The 20,998-nt window shown below is 44.8% G+C and overlaps 1 protein-coding gene across 2 annotated transcripts in view; it reads right to left on the reverse strand.

The window, feature by feature from the left end:
- Positions 1–20,998, reverse strand: part of COPG1 (coat protein complex I subunit gamma 1) — a 30,210-nt gene that overhangs the window by 5,180 nt on the left and 4,032 nt on the right. Inside the window, exons 2-21 of one of the 2 annotated variants that reach the window (XM_073351401.2) lie at positions 20,731–20,783; positions 19,757–19,837; positions 18,384–18,455; positions 16,838–16,917; positions 15,758–15,833; positions 15,457–15,549; positions 14,372–14,458; positions 14,062–14,219; positions 13,241–13,374; positions 12,235–12,302; positions 11,137–11,325; positions 10,554–10,649; positions 8,714–8,957; positions 7,170–7,245; positions 6,620–6,723; positions 5,921–6,046; positions 5,371–5,439; positions 4,279–4,421; positions 2,210–2,381; positions 658–755 (exon numbers count right to left, since the gene is read on the reverse strand). In XM_073351401.2, coding sequence (XP_073207502.1) covers positions 658–755; positions 2,210–2,381; positions 4,279–4,421; positions 5,371–5,439; positions 5,921–6,046; positions 6,620–6,723; positions 7,170–7,245; positions 8,714–8,957; positions 10,554–10,649; positions 11,137–11,325; positions 12,235–12,302; positions 13,241–13,374; positions 14,062–14,219; positions 14,372–14,458; positions 15,457–15,549; positions 15,758–15,833; positions 16,838–16,917; positions 18,384–18,455; positions 19,757–19,837; positions 20,731–20,783 — 2,219 coding nt within the window. The remainder of the gene's footprint in view (positions 1–657; positions 756–2,209; positions 2,382–4,278; positions 4,422–5,370; positions 5,440–5,920; positions 6,047–6,619; positions 6,724–7,169; positions 7,246–8,713; positions 8,958–10,553; positions 10,650–11,136; positions 11,326–12,234; positions 12,303–13,240; positions 13,375–14,061; positions 14,220–14,371; positions 14,459–15,456; positions 15,550–15,757; positions 15,834–16,837; positions 16,918–18,383; positions 18,456–19,756; positions 19,838–20,730; positions 20,784–20,998) is intronic. The other variant, XM_073351402.2, reaches the window with a different exon arrangement.

The raw sequence follows: 20,998 nt of genomic DNA on the forward strand, positions 1-20,998 counted from the left end.
GCCTAACAGCCTCCATTCATTAAAGCAGCTACTGTGTTGGTGGAGCCCACTGTCCTGTTCTGAGCATTGACAGGTTATTTTTAAAGTCAAAAGCACTTGTTCAAGAACAGAAGGAGCTTTATTTACCCTCCAACAGAGAGTTCTAGTTCACAGGAGGGCTGCCCATGCTGCCCAAGGCATGAGTAGGAACCATGCCAGCTATTCCACACAGCTTTGACAACACCCTTCATTCCTGACACGTGACACAGCATGCTAACCTAGGGCAACCCAACCTGAGGGAGACACCACAGCCTCTATGAAGACAGATGTCCAGTGTATCCATGTATGTGCATGAAGAGTACTCATAGGAAGGTACTCCAGGTTAGGTAGAGTAAACCACCTGTCCATGCTAAGATTTTACAGCTTATGAAACTCAGAGCTTCATTAAATTTGTGTCTTGGTCCCAACAATCAGAAGAGCAGCTGCAGAGACTGGGGAAACTCATGACAAGGAACTTCCATCTCTCCATGGGAGGAACCCCACACCCCTCTTTACAGGAAGTGCCCAAAGCTTCTGTGGCCAGATTACATTTCAGAGGAACAGGCTATTGGTGCACAGAAAATTCAAGGGAAACAAAAGCCCCTGGACCTACTGAAGCTCCAGGTGTCAGATCCTTACCACGTACTCATCCTCATAGCCTTCATCGTCAGCTTCGCCAGTGTTTAGGTCACAATCCTTGACGGTGAATTTCATCATGCAGCTGAATGTACAGGCCACTGGGGAGCGGGGTGGCAAAGGAAAGGCTCACGTTACCATCTGACATGCATTTCTCTTCATGGGCGGGAGCGTGGTGCAGTGTTCAAAATAGGGGACCGGAAGAGTCCTGGGTTCTATCCTCAGTTCTGCCACTGAGTTGCTGTGTGAACTTGGTTGCTGTGTGAACCTGAGTTGCTGTGAAGAACTTCCCCTCTTTGTGCTTCAGTTTCCCAAATGTGAAATGTATACATTTTATCTATTTAGATTTAGTAAATGATTATAGATACAGTGGGCTGAGAGAATTGTTTGTAAAACACTGAGATCCTTAGATTAAGTTGTATTATTCTTCATGGGAGGATCTCAAATAACTTTAGGAATGCTCATTAAATAAGCCTCACTGCCCCTGTGAGATACTCAAGATATTTTATCTAGGAGTCACTTCAACTACCACTGAAATGCTGTCACCTCTGCATTGCAACACAACAGCTGATTAATACTTCTTTACAAATTAAGACAGGTAGTGATGAACCATCCCAGATGAAACAAACTACCCAGTGAACAAAAAAAGAGGTATAGCAGTCATCAGTTGTGTTACTACAAAGAAAACCAAATGAGACTGAAGCGTGGAGAGAGGCCATTTCACTTTCTGATTGGTGAGGGCATAAGTGAGCTGGAGACTCAGCCGTACCCATTCTAGAAGGCATTCCAACTTCTATCTACCTACTGTAGGTACCTATGTGGCCCCCGTTCCCATAGTGTCTGAGTGCACTACAAACATCTTATAACATCCCAGGGAGATAGAGCAGTATTATTATCCCAGTTTCACACATGGAGAACTAAAGCACAGAGACACTAAGTGATATCTGTGGCAGAGCAGGGAACTAAATCCCAGTCTTCTGAGTCCCAGGCTAGTGCCCTCACCACCAGACCATCCTTCCTTTCTTTAGAAGTTGCCTGAGCAATCTCATCTTTCAGTCATAATATCCATTAAGGGTAGTGGTAAGGGCATTTCCAGTGCAACGGGTGTCCCAGGCCTATGCTGCAGGGGAAAGACAACTACTTTTAAGAAATTAGATTAGGCAAGGAAGGAATTTAGGCTCTGTTAGTGTGGGACCCTCCAAATGTAGCTCCCACAGACCTCGTCAGTAGCCAGCATCACATTAATTGTTACGTTCACGCCAAGCAGTCTTCCTAGTGTCTGAGAAGAAGGGAGACAAAGGGCTGTGCACAGCCTCACTCTGAAATGCTCTGAAGCAAGTTAACCTAGGAGAAGAAGTGGGAAGAATTCTTCCAGGAGGGGAGCCTTGAAAGGCTGTATCGCACAGAGTGGTGAAAAGAAACAGTACTCAGTGCTGTTGGATGGTGTGCTCACTTACCAGCTATAGTAAATGGCTTGTACATGGGGCAGAGGGTGTGGGGAACACAGTATGGGTTATTTAAGGGGAATGGCAATCTACGAGGACAAGCTGCTTACCTGCTGTGGGGTCCTCTTCAGGCAGCACCACAAGCGTGTAGCAGATACCAGGCTGGTTATACAATAGGCTTTTGGCAGGTATGTAGCCAATGACCTCATACCCCTCTGTCGGCTCCATCTGTACCGTGACGTTCTCCAGGATCTGATCATTCAGTGTATTTGTACAATCAAACTACACAGGGAAAGAAAGGGAAGCAACAGCTTGAAGCCATTAATGATGGACATAATAGGAGATAGTGATTCAGGCAGAGGACTTGCTCAGTATGAATTTTAACACTGACCGCCTTTTGCAATATCTGCTACCTAAATACAAACTCTGTTCTACTGGATGTTGACTTGTGAAGTCAAAGGACCTTCCTGTGAAGGTTTATTTAGACATGTACCACGTAGAGAAGCTGGCATTTCTACTTATTCAGCTGAAAAGTTAAAAACCCCCAATGGATGCAGAAACCTCTGTAAACATTTAATAGGAAAAGAAATTTAAAATAAAAACACACTGGCCTAGTGGCTCGATCTTAGCCTTCTGCCTGAGAGGAATCAGAGGGTAGTTCGTCTCTTTCAGTACAGTATTGTATCTTAGTGCTTTGTGCAGGGCAATTTTAAATGTCTCCAGAAAGACAGCTTTCCATCACTTCCCCAGGGAAAGTATTCTAAGATCTTCACCATAAGGAAGGTTAGATTGACATATATATAGCCTACATTTTCCTTCCTCAAAATTTATTACAAGTGCAGTATTTCAGAGCTGAGCTGGAGGTAGCCCTTCTAATGGCTAGAGCAGAGGAGGGGGAAATCAGGACACCTGGCTTCTATTTAGGCTCTGCCACTGACTCATTATGTGACCTCAGGCAAGTCACTTCACCTCTCTGTGTGTTTACGTGGGTGTAAAATGGATGTAGATAATGCATGTGTCTCTGTAAAGAATTTCGAGAGCCTCTGTAAAAGGAGTTAGGTAAGCATAAAATATTCATACTCTTCATAAACTAACTAGCTGCAAAACTCCACATGCCCTGGGCCACTTGGAGTCTCAGATGCCCAGGTGAAAAGTTGCACATGCATCATAAAGAATGCCTCAGACATAGCAGGAACATGCCTAGGGCATAGCCAAGCAATACAGACCGAGTATATATATTATTCATGGCTTAAATGAGTATAAGTCCTCTCTCCTCTTGACCTGTCTTTCTGTTGTAACCTTTTCACACTGTCAAATTAAGGAAGCTCCACCCTTTCTTGACCCTGACTCTGAGGCCTCTGGTTGAGGAACATTTCCCTCCCACCCCATAAACAAAGTAGCCCTCCACAGTCCACATACACACTATGAATGAGAACAGCACCACCTAGTGACTGCGTACACGCTTTAGATCAGAGGTGGGCAAACTATGGCCCACGGGCCACATCTGACCCGCGGGACCGTCCTGCCCAACTCCTGAACTCCCTGCCGGGGAGGCTTACCCCTCACCCCTCCCCTGCAGCCACGCCGCCGCGTGGGCAGCAGGGCTGTGTGCTCCTGCAGCGCAGAGCGGCAGCATTTCTAGCTCCAGCTGGGCGGCGCAGCTGCCAGACATGCTGCTCTGAGCAGCATGGTAAAGGGGTGGGTAAGGGGCAGGGGATCCCGGGGAGCAGTCAGGGGACAGGGAGCAGTTGGATGGGGCAGAGGACAGGGAATGGGGGGAGGTTACATGAAGGGGGTCCCAGGCGGTAGTCCCGGAAGGGGGCGGTCAGGGGACAAGGAGCGGGGGGGGGGGGAGGCGGGGGGCTGGATAGGGGGCAGGGGCCAGGCTGTTTGGGGAGGCACAGCCTTCCCTACCCTGCCCTCCATACAGTTTTGTATCCCAATGTGGCCCTTGGGCCAAAAAGTTTGCCCACCCCTGGTTTAGATATACAATATGCATACATGCTTAGGTTAAATTCAGATTACTTGGGCCCAGAGTATGGAAGAAGCGGTCTCAATACCATTTACCTCTGCTACATATTATGAACTAAACAAGACACACCACTGGGAAGAAACAGCCCAGTGGGTAATTAACAATTAGGAGATTATTTTCACAACCCTGTAGCAGCATCCTACACACCTGGAACACCATGTGGTTGACAAATGTATGCTTGGTGCAACGGATCACGTACTCAGTCTCAGATTCTGTAAGAGCCACAGGCTCTGGAGAGGACTTGAAGAGCGGGCCCAGCCCTTTGAACTCTGGGATAGCTGCCAGTTGCTCTAAAACAGAGTTAACAGAAAGAAACTTTTCTTTTTCCGAACTCCCAGGTGTCAGATAGCAGGTCTCATTCAGAGGCTCTAAGAAGCACCTATTAAGTCACCTGAAAGTGTTTTAGCAAAGAGCTACCAGCAACTAAATATATTAATTAGGGCATTAAAATCTAGCACCAAATTATTTCTTTGGACATGCCACCCATTCACCTAAGTAGAAGCCAGACACGAGCATGCCCTGAAGGTAGAGCTGGATCCCAAATATCATACGAGTGAAAGTGCCCAGAACTTAGAGAGATTTCAAAGCTCAATTAACTCCTGCTCATCTCTGTAATAAAATCACTGATCCAATACTGTGCAAAGGTATAGATTCAGGGTGAATGTGACCACTCTGACAGGAGCAGTGAAGGGCCCCAAACCTGGTCCCAAGGTGTGCATGAGCAGGGGGAACATGAAAGAAAGCAAAACACCACACACATACAGGAATTAGGGGCTTAGATCAGCCAATCTCCCAGGCCTGGTATTGATCGGTTTTTGAGTGCACACATTCACCATTCCTGCTGCATTTATAACCTGCAAAATCAGAAGTATTCTTGGCCCTTCAAGTTTGGAATCCCCTCCAGATGAGGGGCATAGGAATTGCCATATTGGTTAAGCGTAGTGGCGCATCTAGTCCCATATCCTATCAGTGGCTAGTATCAGAAACGTCAGCAGATATGCAAGAAAAACTGCTGTGGGCACATGTGAGATAACCTGCCCTCAGGAGAAGATCCCCTAACCATAACACCACTCGTTAGAAGTTGCTTGAAGCACAACGGTCTATTTCCCTTTCATGAGGGTCAACTCAGATGGTGAAAGACTACAGGATTTAGGCAGGCTCAACAAATCACATGACCGCTACGTCCGCATCTCTTCCCCCTACACAAGGTTAATGAGAGATGTCCCACATTCTGCTTACCTTGGAATATTTCTTGCCTTGTTGCTGCCACTTTCTCTGGCTGTTTGACCACAGTGATAGGAATACTTTCTGCAGGGACAGAAGCAAAACAGGATAGAGAAATGAATTGAGAAGATCACAAGCTCACATGCAGAAAACATCTTGATTGGGACTCCTATAGAATATGAAGGAAGCCCATTTTTTGTCTTGCTACAGACTCCATTAGTCTCACCCCCAAGTAATGCATCCTATTGTACTCAAAGTCCTAACCTTCACTTCCAAAATAGCTTTGGAACAACAGTAGCTTCAGTGAGGATTATGAGCAATTACTATTATTAGCAGGAGGATTACAACAGAATCCTAATCTGGGAGCAACTGAATTTACAGCATGGACTTTACAGAAAATAAACACCCCAAAATTCAAACAAGATGGATCTTAACAATTCATAGCATCACACAAGCTGGAGAGAAAGACGCCCATGAGGTCCCATCCAGTCCATCTCCTGAGGGGATGTTGGAAGCAATCAGCTTTAATACTGGAGAGGACCGCCCCCTGTTATTCCGTGGGTACCTGTTCTTTGTTCTGTGATGAGAGCAGTTGCCAAAGGAACAGATTTCAGGTCAAAGGGTTTCTCAGAGGGTTCCAGGGTATACTGCTGCAGTGCCCTCTCCAGGCCAGGAATAGATACTGTCAAGCCTGAGGAAAGAAGGGAAATCACTGAAGTTAAAGCAAACACCAACTCTGTGAGCCATTGAGTCAGAGTCCAACTAAAATCTCTATCTCTGCTCTTCTTAATTGGCTAGTGCTGTAGAAAGCATACGTACCCAGTGTTCATGCACTGGACACACTGAATCCAGTATTTCTGAAAATACTATGAGGACATTTATGCAAATGATTATCATCCCCAGAGCAAACCTGTACACTACAAACATCTGGAATGCTTTTGGCAATTCTATTGTAACCACATTCCTCAGGGCCTGAATCTGGGTCTCTGATGCACAGCCATCACTGCACTACAGCCTGAGAAGTCAGCCACCCTACGGCATTCATACGAGCAGATTTGGAAAGGATAGCTGAAATGCATGTGTCCTTCACATCAAGAGGTAACCTACCAAATGTCTTTACCTGCCCTTACCATTCATGCAATTACTGGACAATTGACAGATTTATGACAGTCTGAAGGATGTTCAAGCTCCCTGGAACCAGTCTGTTCCCTAGGGACCTTGGGTAAAAAACATGCAGCTTTATTCTGAAAAGCCTCCACATTACCATTCAGGATGTAGCCAGCATTGAGAGCTTTCTGCTTCTGCTCCAGGACATTTAGGTAGAACGTGGCTCTGTCTCTCACTTCATTATCATCATCCATCACGCACCTGAAGGCAAGCCAACACCCAGCTGTGAGCACTGTGAATGTATGCAGAGGACTGATCTACCTTGGTGGTGGCCTAAAGAAACTGAAAATATGCACTGTAGAATAGAGTTAGTTGTGGCACTGGTGATCATACTAATACGGCAATAAATAAATAAATAGTTCACCTCCTTCCGACAGCCATTCTGGGCTTCTCAGATTAATTTTGTGGCACTGAATGCAACAGCAATATTAGAACCTGCCATGGGAGGCAGTGTTCTATATACCCGATAGTGGCTCTAGGACTCTGCACCCAAAATACTGTGCCAGTCCACAAGTCTGATTACGTTCTCTCAAGTGGGTCAGGAGCTCCAATATGTCAAGAAAATCCCAGGTTTGTCCAAACATTTAAATTCTTTGGCAGAATCTCTGAAATGTCTGCTGGGACAGAGCGCAGACTATGTAGCTCACCTTTTCAATAACACTAAGATGCTGGGTAACACATCCTCATTCTGGGCTCCAAATTTAGCCAGCGCACTTACTGCACCTGTAGCAACAGCAAGGAAAACAGGATCAGCTGGCAAAGTTAGCAACTGGAAGTTCCCTCTGTTTTGTGATCTCACTTTAATGCAACAGTTTTACAGACAAAAGACAAAACGAACAGCAAATTTTTTTTTTAAGTTAATCAGAAGCAGGAAGCCTTCCAAAACAATCAGACGATACAAATTACTCAAGATAGTTAAGTCCAAAGCAGACTGTGAAGAGTTACAAAGGGATCTCACAAAACTGGGTGAGGGCAACAAAATGGCAGATGAAATGCAATGGTGATAAATGCAAAGTAATGCACATTGGAAATCATAATACCAACTATACATACAAAATTATGGGATCTAAATTAGCTGTTATCACTCAGGAAAGATCTCGGAGTCATCATGGATAGTTCTCTGAAAACATCTGCTCAGTGTGCAGCAGCAATAAAAAAAGCTAATGTTATTATCTATCCCTTTCCTAATGGCTCATAAGAGAGAAAATACCATAATGCCACTATATAAATCCATGCTATACCCACACCTTGAATACTGCATGCAGTTCTGGTCTATCCATCTCAAAAAAGATGCATTAGAATTAGAAAAAGTATAGAGAAGGGCAACAAAAATGACTCTGTGAGGAGAGATTAAAAAGACTAAGACTGTTCAGCTTGCAAAAGAGTTGACTGAGGAGGGACATGATAGAGGTCTATAAAATCATGAATGATGTGGAGAAAGTGAATGGGGAAGTGTTATTTACCCCTTCATGTAACAATAACTGGTAGTCACCCAATGAAAGTAATAGGCAGCAGTTTTAACAAACATAAGGAAGTAGTTTTTCACACAGTGCACAAACAACCTGTTGCCAGGGAATGTTGTATAAGCCAAAAGTATAACAGGGTTAAAAAAAGAATTAGATAAGTTCATGGAGGATAGGTCTATCAATGGTTACTAACCAAGATGTTCAGGGATGCAACCCCATGCTTTGGGTGTCCCTAAGCCCCTAACTACTAGAAGCTGGGACTGGGACGGATCACTCGATAAACTGCCCTGTTCTATTCACTCCCGCTGAAGCATCTGGCACCAGCCACTGTTGTAACACAGGATACTGGGCTAGATAGACCATTGCTCTGACCCACTGTGGCCATTCTTATGTAGAACACAGAGCCAGGCATAGTGCAGCAAAGTGCTGGCAAATCTTCCTCCACCCATCTCAACCAAAACATCAAAACCTGCCCACTGTGTATTCTTCTACATGGAGACCAGCACTCCTGCTAAGGGATGTTGGAGTTTTCTTACTATGGACAAAGGGTTGTTAGGGACTAAGCCAAGTGCCAAACTGTATTTGAACTCATTCCACAGAAGGTAAAAAGCAAGTGGATTAGCCCACTGAGACTTGAAGTTCAGTCACAGAAATTTACTTGAAGTTCAGTCACAGAAATTTACTCAACCTTGAAGGACATGTATCTTTCTACGCCTGCACCTTACCTGCACGGACCTCCTCATGCTCCAAGACGACCCTGTTGTAGATGAAGCGAATGTATTTTGAAGGGTTATTGGTCTTGGGCCCTTCCTGCCCCAGCAGGTGGAGGATACGGGTGGCCAGGACAGTGAACTCGCAGTCCTCAATGAACTCGCACAGGTGAGACAGGCCAGTCTCTTTGCTCTCAGAGTTTTCCTCAATGATGCTGATGATGCAGTCCACAATGGCTCGCTTGTACTCAAAACCGCCCTATGCAGCAAAGGCCAGTGAGAAAATTCAAAGGAGGCCAGAAGTTCTAACTGGGAATGTTAACCAGCCAGGGAAGGATTTAGTTAGACAGAGACATCCGCGACTGCTGTGTTTGAAAGGAACTGGGTAGCAACACTGCCCCACTCTGTTAGGTCTGCTCAGTGCACTGGGCCACTTCCAGCTACTTCCACGTGTGTACTGCACCTCAAAAAAATTGCACTGCCAGAACCATACTGGGTCCAGCTCTTATAAACATGATGAGAATTGGAAGCACATCACAGCCCTTAGTTTTTCAATGGGACTTTGGAGTTACTTCTGTGCTTACTTAGGAGCTGCTAATATTCAAGGTCTCTGTGCAGCTCACTCCAATTAGAAAACAATTACAAACACTCCAATTAAAAAAGCAAGCCTTAAAGAAGGGGCTGCAGCTGAAGGGTTTACATCCCTTTTAAGAAAAGTCCCATTTTGAGCCACTCTGCTGCTAGAAACATTACATAAAACAACCATATGGGGGGAAAAATAATCCCTCTTCCCACACCAGACAACCAAGTATGAATCACAAAGGCAATACATTAGGTATCAAATCAACCACTGCAGGGCCAATCAAATACAATACATTGGGGGGGGGAGATGAAAGATCAGTATCTCCCCTGGCATACCCTGCAACTAGCTACTAAATACACATAAGATTACCTTTAGATGTTACTTACGTTCATTCTGAACAACAGGGGATTAAACAGAGTGATGTCCTCTTATAATTTACATGCATAATTGTGGGTGCTCTGAATATATTAGGAGCTACATTGGATGAAAGAGCCATAAAATTGAGTGGTCTGAACTTTGAAACCATATTTCAAAATTATACCAGCCACCCAGGCACAATCTGCACAAATGGAATATTCTATTTTCAAAGTACAAGATAAGAGGTCTTGGTATGATCCAAAATGGGAAGTTTTAATAGGCAGAACATGATCATCATAACTGACAGTGTTAATGCCAGCTGGGTAGCAGGCATATGTGGAGTCCTGAGTGCTATAGGAGATTATTTAGAAAGGGTTTCAGAAAATCTCTAACAGTGCCTTTATGAAATTCTGTATCTGAAGGCACACAGAGAATGGCTTCAGGTATGATCCCTCATTGCAACAGCAGGGGGAGCAGAACTAAAATAGTTTTAGGTCATCTGATAATGGATTTTTGACACAAGACAAGGCTTCTTAGAATGTAATGTCAAAATAAAATGGGCAACAACAGAAGCTGGTTCAATGTTATGCAGACATGTAATGCCAGTGGATCTCCTGTTACATGCATTTGCTCTGAAAGTTAATAAAGCCCAGCAGCAGAATCCCACTCATGCTTCAAATCAGATCATGGAAACATTGATAAATAGTTTTTGATGTCACTTTGCAGACAATTGTCACATATCAAGCTGGCCATTTCTACTAACCATGCTTACATTGGGATTGCAAGCTTTTCACCTGCTACATAGCACTTGCCATATGGCACTGAATACGACAGGGCCTCATTCTGAAGGGGGCCTCTAGGTGCTACTGCAATACAAATAAATAATAACACAAAGTAGCTGGCCAGTAGCCTTACCTCTTCCCGGAGCATAGTGAAGAGGAAATTCATGAGGACTGCATGCTTACGTGGGTACTTCTGACACAAGGCACTGATAGCCTGCACCACCACAACCTGACCAGGTTTAGAAACAGTGCATTTAACAAGGAGAATTCTGTCTTATTTCAATTTGTTTTTTTCTCCCCTCCACATGAATTTTAAGCTGGACTGAGAAGCCCAGGAGACCATAGCTCTCTCTTCATCTACAAGATGGGTAGCATGCACTGGAGAAGCAGCCACAGGGATGAGAGGGGACTCCTCTCTCCATGCACTAGTTAGTCCCTGGAGAAGGCTGGTAATAGGGCCCATTGGAATAGGGATTTAATTACTATGGGTAGTCTCCAGAACAGAGCCTACTAATGGCAGCAAGTTACAGAGACTGTGGGATACTTTGGGGATAGGTCAATACCATCATCCCCTTGCACTCAAGTCTCCAGCAGATCTGAAGTCCAGTCTCTGGAAGTGAAAGAGTGGTATAACCTGACCCAGATTTCAGAAGGCAAGCGTACACAGAGAAAGACAAAGGCCCAGTACAATTCTCACTGTGGGACACCTTCCATACCTTGAACTCATCTGAGATTTCTGACATGAAGGAGGAGATCTGCTTCATGAGCCGGTCAATGCTGCTCTCACTGCCTGTTTTCAGCAGCGTGGTGATAGCCAGCGTAGCGATGCTGCGGTTGGAATCGGTCACGAGGTTCTCCAGGTCCAGGTTACAGGCAGTCACAGCAGATGGGTGCTTCATGGCAACCTAGTGAGGAGAAACAATGGAATTAACTGACTACATGGAAAGGGCCCAGCTGACAGAACCAAATGCTATACAGACCCTATACAGCACTCAAGCCTGTCTACCAAACCAAATATAACAGGTTCTAAGAAGCCATCCCAGATCAGTAACTCACCTGAGGGCAAAGTTATCAGCTCTGTTCTCCCAAAGAAATATGCCACCCTGCTGAAAGACAGACACTGGTAGCATGGCCTTTAAATGCTGTGTGTCCATTTTCCTGCTCTCCATTTATTAAGGCTCAGGCTCTATCCATTGCCACACAGGAAGCCAGAAGTCCCTGCAGGGGCTCTGAACTTCAGTTCTCCAGGGACCTCAGCTCTGTACAGTCTTTGGAGCCAGGCTCAGACCAGCCACTACACAGACTCTGTAGCTCTTCCCTTTGGAATTGAAGGGAGCAAAGTAAAGGCTATGAAAGGCTGCTCCAGCCCTTGCACTAGAACAAAAGTTGCTATGAGGACAGGGTGAGGAGGAGTGTAAGGATTTGGTCCCAGTCGCTTAACAAGGAGCTGCTTCATCCTAAGGAGAGACTTGGAGGCGTTGAGGGAAATGCAGTACTGCACAACACCTGAGATTCGCTGTCACTAGAGACCACTAGTCAGTGTGATTTGTTTTTCTTGTCTGATGTGTTCCTGGATGTTTTTATTTTGCACAGAAAGCAACGAAATAGAAACTCTGGTTTCCTGATTTCTAAATACTTGGGAACTGTGTGTGGGACAGGAAGGGTGGAGAGTAAGAATGATAGAAATCCAATCTTTACATAGCCTGGCCCCCTTTTTCTTCTTTGGACCCTGGACCTGGGCAGGGGGAGGGGTCTGGACCTCACCATCCAGGGGAGGTGAAAGATATTCAAACTCCTAGAACACTGAATCTTACCTTGTTGAGGGTGCGGACAGCTGCATATCTAAGAGCTGCTTTCGGGGAGCTGCAGAACAACTGTAACACTGAAACAGCATCAAATGTAGACATTGAGAAATCGATGAACCAGGAGTGCCCCACACCCCGCACAAAAAGATTCTGATTCACTGTTAGAGCAACAGTGAGCAGGAAATAATTGGAAGCTCCCTGGATTTACTCTCTCAGAAACATAGGGACCTATGGAAGGTTAGCTAGTCCAGTGGTTTTCAACGTATGGGCCGCAGACACTTGGGGGCCCACAGGCAACACCTAAGGGGTCTGCGAAAGGTTGTCATTACCATAGAACAGTGGTTTTCTACATGTGATCCACTGACCATGTCTAAGATTTCCAAAGGGGATCATGTTTCCATTTGAAATTGAAAATCACTGAGCTAGTCCGTCTCCCTCCATTCCTTAACATCACTAAAAGGTGTTCATCAAGCCATGATTCGGAAATTTCTATCTCCATTCCCTAGTCGATCTTCCCATTGAACCTTTATTTCAACTGCTACTTAAACCCATTTTTTCTTGTTACAATTTAAATCCCATTCTATTCCATGTGTTGTTGGCCAACAAAGAACACGGTTATTGCAGATGCAGATCTCCTACACACACCTTCCCCAGAGCCCAAATGCACCATCTCAGTGAGCATCTGAACTCCATGGGGCTGGGAAGCTAGAGCTCCCAGGTTGCTTCAGAATCCAGGTCTCTCACAGAGCTGCTGGCATGTCACAAGGTAAAAGGATTTTTGTTGTTGTTGCTAATTACAATGAGCCTGCATTGTAGAGACACAGACCCTAGAACAATCCACACTGAATGCAGCAGGCAAACACTTTCTAACATCAGCAAAGATATATATAGGCAATAATGACATCTCAACAAGCTTGAGTACTGATAAAGGCCTTACATCACAGAGTAGCCAGCAAATGCAATTGTCATAGGCCCACAATCCCCCAGTTACACCCTTAAATAGCACTAGAATTACCAGACACGGCAGGTGCCAGCTCCTTGGCATTGCAGCTAGGCAAGTTAACAATGGCAGAAGCAGCTTCATAGACCACCATCTCGTGTTTGTTTCTTAAGCAGTTCTCAATGAAATCAAACAAGGGGCTGTCATGGCTAGGAGACAAAGTCAAGAAATTAAAAAGAGCCTTAAGCACTGGGAGGACAGAATGGGCTGGCAGAGAAGGAATGGCTCTCGGAGCTACTAGAAGTTGCATTTTATGAAAAAGAAATATGACTGTAATCAGTCTGTGTTCAGCTAAGGCTCTGTAGTTGTCACTGTGCTGCACTAATTTGCATTGCAAGGATAGAACTGAGACCCTCCTACTCCAAAAGCATAGACCCCTCCCTGATGAACTAAAGGGGAATTTCCATTAGCTGTTAGACATATAGGGCTCATGACAATCAATAGTGCAGTTCTGGTGCTATCCAGCAGAGGGCAATGATACATACACACTAGCCACTTAATTACAATATGATATGGAAAATCAAATGAAAGATTTCAATGAAGTGTGAGAACCATACACAAGGGGATAGCATAAACATGGAAGCAAAGTGTCAGATCACCAAACACCTGGATTAGACACAGATTGTCCAGTTACAAAATAAAAGTGACAGGGAATCACCTCCCACTCCCTTTTCTGTACTATGTTTTAACTATTAATAAAAGGAAAGGGGTTGCATCATGTTATATGTTATTTCTTAAAGGTTTAAACAAAACCAGATAACAGGACAAGCCTGTAAGAGGAGATTCCTCAGATCCCATTTTTTAAGTCTTCCAATATGGCAACACAACTTCCTCACCTTCCCGCCTCTTCCTCCAGCAATTTGCTGGCCACTCGGATCATCATACAGTAGGCAAAGGGCGACTTCAGGCCATGACGCATGAACTTGCTGAGCATCTTGTTGACTGCCAGACGGTCATTCTTACGCACGTGGTAGAGTAAGCCGAGGGCATGATACTGCGCATATTAGCAAAGGAGAAAAGAAAGGGATTCACAAACCACATGCTATGTTATTTATGCATTTACTCATCTATGGCCCAGAGATGTACAACTGAGCTTGGAGAATACCAAAACCCCTGATCTGCTGCATGCACCCTAGGGTTTCTTACCTGCACCATGATATTGTCACTGGAAGCTGCTTCCTGAGCTTCATTCACCCAACGTTTTACCACGTCGAAGCTGGTCTTCAGCAGATGCTGTGGGCACAGAATAACGCACAAGAAAAGAGTCCATCAAGGTCCAGGATAAACTAATTTGAATCAGCAAATCACAAAAACAGCAACAACCCCCATCTTCGCCAGCTTGGGTTCTGGAGAGACAATGATACAGTCCTACCTTGAAGGGGTGTTGTGAGCACTATTCATCGACATTAGCACACGGAGGACAAAGGGAGAATCTTGATAATGATGTATTTATATTCCAGTAATTCCCTGAGGCCCCAATCAGGATTGAAGCCCCACTGTGCTGGGTGACCAACATGCCCCTCACCCCCGCACATAAAGCCTCAGTCCCTGCTCAGAAGAGTTTGCCACCTAATTCCAATATTGTCTCAGTTAAGCAATTTCAAATCTACTTTACAGAAACACAAATCACCAGGGATTTCTGCTTTCCCCTGGCTCCAGTCTCACAGCTCTCATTAATGAGAGGAAGAAATATACACACCACAATGGAGGAGAGGTGCTGTGTCTGATGTCATGACACCTCCACAAAGCACCATGTAAGCTTCCTGCCAGAGTGACCACAAATGGGAGATTTCCTGGCTGCCAGGCTGTTCCTGCACAAATGCTATGTCTCATCGGGTTCTGATCCAAGTCCAGTTTTAAATCTGAGACCAAATTCTGCAGACTGACATTCAGGGTAAATGCTATCCATGGGAGATGTGAGCATTACAAAGGAACATGGGTCAAAAAGCTAGTGCAGCATGAGTAGGCCCTGTAAGCTTCCTCCTCCTATTATGCCTATTTCCCAAATGGACCAATGCAGGCCCACAGGGGCTATGACTCAGTGTTGTCAAGTGTGTCCTAATCAATCGTACTTCATATTTAAAGAAAAAATTTCTATACTGAAAAGATGGCTCATATTTTAACATGTGAAAATACTAGACACTGGAGAACGTGCTGCTCAGCTCCCAACACAGAAATTTGTTTCCTGGTTTAAATGGCCCTCACACAAATCCCTGTAGGTGCATACGTACCAATGACGACACCAGGGCAGAGCTGGACACACTGGGCACCTTGTCCACAATCGCCTGCTTCATGTAGCGCTCAATGGCCTGCAGCATAGTACTCTGCAGAGAGGGAAAATAAGAACCAACTCCTTTGAGGAGTTACAAGGAAAGCTGACAAGACTGCAAGGGGGACAGAGAGAGGGGAAGAAAAAGGAAAAGCAAGGCCAGATATAGGATGCAAGGGCAGAGTTAGGAGGGCCAGGCATTCAGGACCAAGAAGATAAGGGCCCAGCAACACGCAGTCGCCTGAGTGGCAGCTGGCACTTACATCAGTGATTTGGCAGAGTGCTCTCACAGCAGGGCCTCGGTAATTGTCGTCCTTCCCAGTCATATCTTTGGTTAAACTGTATAAACGTGAAGGAAGTTTTTTAGTATTGCGTAATTTACCCACTAGTGCTATAAAAAGCACACATGCAGCGTTGCACATACCAACACATGGGCACTGGATTTCACAGCCAAAATCCACAATAGGAGGGTAAGAGGATACGACAATGCTGCCTTCAGCCTAGTCCTGCTCTGGTAGGGAAAGTTTGGTCACAAGAGGAATGACAGGAGCCCTTATGCCATTCAGATCACCTCAAGAGACCAAAACACCAATGCAGCTACTTAGAGTTAAAGGCTAGAGTAACGAAGCATCTGGACTCCTTTCCTGAACATCCTGCCCTTGCCCAAGGCAACAGGCTGTGTTTGGTGCAAAACTACATGTGGGGGAGGGGACTGACAGTCCCTATACGTGCGGGCTGATTTCTAAATGCTGCATGGGGGATGTACCTTTGCAATTCCCATCAACTCTGTCATTACTGTCTCCCACTGCAGCAGCTTCCTTTTAGGTCAGGACTTCCCATTGGGAAATCAGTGGTCCAGAGATGATGTGTCAGACAAGGCTTGGGCCCAAGTCATGGGGTACGTTAAGCAGCGCCCAATGAGGTTGGAACAATAGAAGTCATATGGCCAAATCCCTACCTACCTATTTGGCAACGTATCCCCCAGAGAACACTTCAAGACCCTGAGAAACGTCGAAGGGCTCAGACAGAAAAGCAAGAGTTAAAAAATAGCCCTTTACAAAAGAAGGTGGTCAGATACCACGGTGTGGGCACAGCATGGGAACCCAGAGAGACAAACCAAATACACAAGGGCCTGGCATATGGCATTTGCTGCACTGTCAGTTCACATATATTGTTAGGATTTCAGTGCCTATATTTCAATGGCCCCCTTTAAACAAGAGCATTTCCTCAGCTTCATACCTCCCTTCAGGGATCATAGCTATCTCTAGATGGCTAGAGAAGACTTGTTGGAAGGAACATGCAAATAGCGGTGAAAGGAAGGGGGCACCTCAGCGAGGACTCACCTACTGGTCACAATGATGACATCCTCAGAGATGGAGGACATCTCTTTGATGGTCAGGTAACACATCCTGCGAAGAGTCGGCTGGCAGGTAAAACAGGCAACATGAGCATTAGCTGGCAGCACGCCAACCCTGGCAGGGCAGAGAGAGTTGCCAACTCTCATGATTTTATTGAAAATCTGATGATATTTGTCATTTCCCTTTAAATCCCAGCTCCTGGAGCCAAGCGATTGTGAGAATCTCAGCTTTCATTTAAAAAATAAAAATAAAAGGAAGGGTGAAATCCTGCCCCCGTTGACATCAATGGAAATTTTGTTCTTTGTGGTGCTCGTGGTTACAGAGAAAAGCTTGAAAGTGTGACCTGAGGGAACTCTCAAGGCTCAGAAACAGGAAGGCCAATAACAAGAACCAGACTTTTTTTTTAAAAAAATCATCAGATTTTTAAGCCAATTTCAGGATTTTGAGGCCCAACTCATGATTTTTGAACACGTGACTGGAAATACTGGGTACTCTGCTGCTCATTATACCCTGTAGGGAGTCACCAACAGCGTGTTTGCTGCAGGACTGTTCAGAACTGCAGCACCCTTTCTAGTAAGCTACTGGTGTGGTGCTAGTTCTTTGCCTCCTTCAGGTACTGCTATGGGCTGAGCTACCTCAACAGGGAGGAAGGTCACTTTATCATGGGGCACACAGCAAGGCAGACCATCATCTATTACATATTAGTACAGTGCTTAGCACAAGGGGGCCCAAACTGGACATAACTTTCAGGGACTCCCACAGTATAAATGTTAAATAATAAAGGCAGTTAAAATGGAAGAGCCCAGATGGATGGTGAAGCCTGATGAGAGTCTCTCATTCAGATGGTTTGGTTACGCAGAAAGCACACATTTGGAAGAGCTGGGAATGAAGGGATGGTCAAGAAAGCCATTTGCACTTGGTGACTCTCTGAATACTTTATGTGATAGCACTAGCCATTAAAAAGTTCATTTGCCTTTTATTTTTGAATGGGAAGGTTCCCAGCCAGGAAATGGAGTCACCTTTTCCCTTCAATATATTTGTCTGTAGGTTGTATTAGCATTAGCTGAAGTGCTATCTACCTTGATATTCAGCTTCAGAACCTTTGTTCAGGTTCTCGCCCCCTGTAGGAATCTCCCAAAGAAGCAATTCTCTACACACAGACTTTACGGAAGTCAAAGCACACTATGGAACTTTTAATGTGCAGCAGCAGGATCCACAGGGCAGTACGTGGCAAGCTAAGGTGCTCTAGATTCACACCCCATCTTGCCGCGCACAAAGTCTTCATGTAGACAAGCACTAAGTCACCAACGAGCAACAGGGAAAAATGAGGCACTACTAAGATGTCAGTAACTAGAAACAGATGCACTTCATAATAATCATGTGCATGTGGGGGGCATGGATCAAGTGGATCTACCCAGGGGAGAGCAGCATGTAACAAAAAGAGATAGCTCAGGGATGAATGTGAGGCTCTCACCAGCATCATATCCTGCTAGACAAATGTACACACAAAATGTGTAAGTATAGGACTTACATCATTGGACTGGAACAGCTTGGTCATGGCAAAGAAGGATTCCGTAGCTTCCATCACACCCAGGTGTTCCCCCTAGAATGGGCAAAATAGGGACAGAAATTCTTATTTACAAAAAAGCAGTTTTTGTACAGGTTAAAGGTTCCAGGACAACAGACTTTATCCACAGAACAGGTACAGCTTGGGTCATGACAAGGTGAGTTCCCCCCCAGTGTGCCTCAACACAGGCAGGGAGGAACCACCTTCAATGCCCATCAATAGGGCCCTATCAAATTCACGGCTGTGAAAAATGCGTCATGGACCACGAAATCTAGTCTCCTCCATGAAATCTGTATCGTATAGGGTAAAAGCATACAAAAGACCAGATTTCATGGGGGAGACCAGCATTTCTCAAACTGGGGTCCAGGCCGAAAAAAGGATTGTGGGGGAGGTCGTTGCACGGTTATTGTGGGGGGGTCGGAGTGTTGCCACCCTTCCTACTGCACTGCCTTCAGAGCTGGGTGGCCAGAGAACGGTGGCTGCTGGCCAGGTGCTCAGCTCTAAAGGCGGCGCCCCACCAGTAGCCAGACAGCAATACCATACCATGCCACCTTTATGCGCTGCTGCCTTCAGAGTTGGGTTAGGACCCCCCCCCCAGTTACAACAGCGTGAAATGTCAGATTTAAATATCTGAAATTATGAAATTTATGATTTAAAAAATCCTATGACCCTGAAATTAGCCAAAATGGACCATGAATTTGGTAGGGCCCTACCCATCGACGCTAGAAATTGGCCTGCGTGGCCCCCTGATGTGGCGCTGAAAGTGGTTTAATTGCTGGTGTAGGTGGAAGAAAACCTTACTCAGCACTGTGACAGAAGCATGACAACAACTGTCAGCAACAAGCCAATGTCCCGAAGGATGAGAGGGGAGTTCAGACTACATAGCCCATTCAATACTCCATCTCAGCTGAGATGGCTAATAAGAGGACAGTTAGGTCCAGATTTTTTAAAGTAGTCAGGTACCTAAAGATGCAGATTAGACACTGAATGTGATTTACAAAATCCCACTAGGCGCCTACCTGCTTCTTTAGGTGCCTAAATACCAACCACTGCTATGTGGATACCTGACCACTAGGAATTGGATTTAGAACCAAGTTGGTCATCAAACAGCTATAAGACAATAACTTCCAGTTGCTACCAATCTGTGCATTTGGTTTTTCAAATTGCCCATTCGATCACTCCAGAACTCTTTGGGCCTTGAGAAAGTGATAACTTACTGGAACAGCTGTTTAAGTAACATTTCATAAGGCACTAGTTAAAATTAGCAGGCAAGACTAGTTTATAAAAGAAAAATGTTTAAAATCTAAAGAACTCCTAGCTCACGTTCTCTCCATTACCTGGTTTATGAGGTACAGAATCTTGGTGAGGATGTGAGCACATTTCCGAGGGTTTATGGGCGTCTCATTAAACACCCGAGCCTAGAAACAAACAAAAGCATGAATAAGAGCCCAGAAGACAGTCTCTGTGGTTTATCTAACACAGTGTGTGAACTGAGCCACTGATGCAAGTTACAGACTGGATATTTTATTATTCTTTCAATGACTTCCGATCAGACTTTCTCAGTTTGGGACAAAAGAGATGCCCCCACCTTCCTAACAACCATCCCTACTGACTCACCATGGGATCTGAAAGCCACACTGTGATGATAAAGGTTCTATAGGCCAAATTTCAATCTCAGCTACACTCATGCAACCCCATTTTAAGAGGAACAATTCTGGTGCCGATGCACAAACCAGAATAGAATCCAGCTCCCTCTCTCAGAGCGGAGCTGTTTCTGCAGGGCTAACAAGAGCAAACAGTACTAAAAATGTTATTTCTATCACTGAAGTGAATAGATATAACTCTGAATTGCAAGGAGCAGGTCTGCGGACGAAAAAAGAGGCCTTTAACAAAAAAAAAAAAAAGGTCATTTGTCAGAGCAGAACCACCCTTTAAAGGCAAAGACTGTCCAATAACCAACCACATCCTGTTTCTTAATTTCCCTATCCTATTAGAATTTTAGGGCACACAAGGCAGATTCCCCCTTAGTAAGAAGGATTGGGAAAAACTGGGAAAATCTATTCTTCCTACGGACAAAAATACATCAATTTACAGTTTACTAACTCTTTTAATTGTTATACAAACAGGATCCAATTGTGTCCCCTCCAAAAAAAAAAAATCAATGGGAACTTCTGCTTTACTATTTATTTCAATGCCAGCAGGATTGGGACAAAAGTGCAGTTAATTTCTAAAGAGCTCTAACTTCCTACCCCAGAGAGGAGACTATACCACTGAGGATGTTCATAGAAGACATAGGATTTTTAGAATTTACCTCTTGCAACACTGCACTTTTCTCCAGGTGCTGGAATGGGTTGGAACCTCCACCTGTAAAATAAGATAATTAACAAGAGTGATCCCAGGAATTGTGCTATGTGAAAAGACACTAGAAAGCCTCCCTTCTGATCATACCTTTCTTTTATGCCTACAACTTAAAATAGCTTAAACATGAACTCACTTTTCAGAGAATTTTCCTAAAACATGAAGTGATTGTTGTTGTTCTTCTTGGCATTACAAACTGGTCAACCTTATCCCCTCCTCAA

This window comes from Lepidochelys kempii, chromosome 7 (genome assembly GCF_965140285.1).
Source record: "Lepidochelys kempii isolate rLepKem1 chromosome 7, rLepKem1.hap1, whole genome shotgun sequence".
Taxonomy (NCBI): domain Eukaryota; kingdom Metazoa; phylum Chordata; order Testudines; family Cheloniidae; genus Lepidochelys; species Lepidochelys kempii.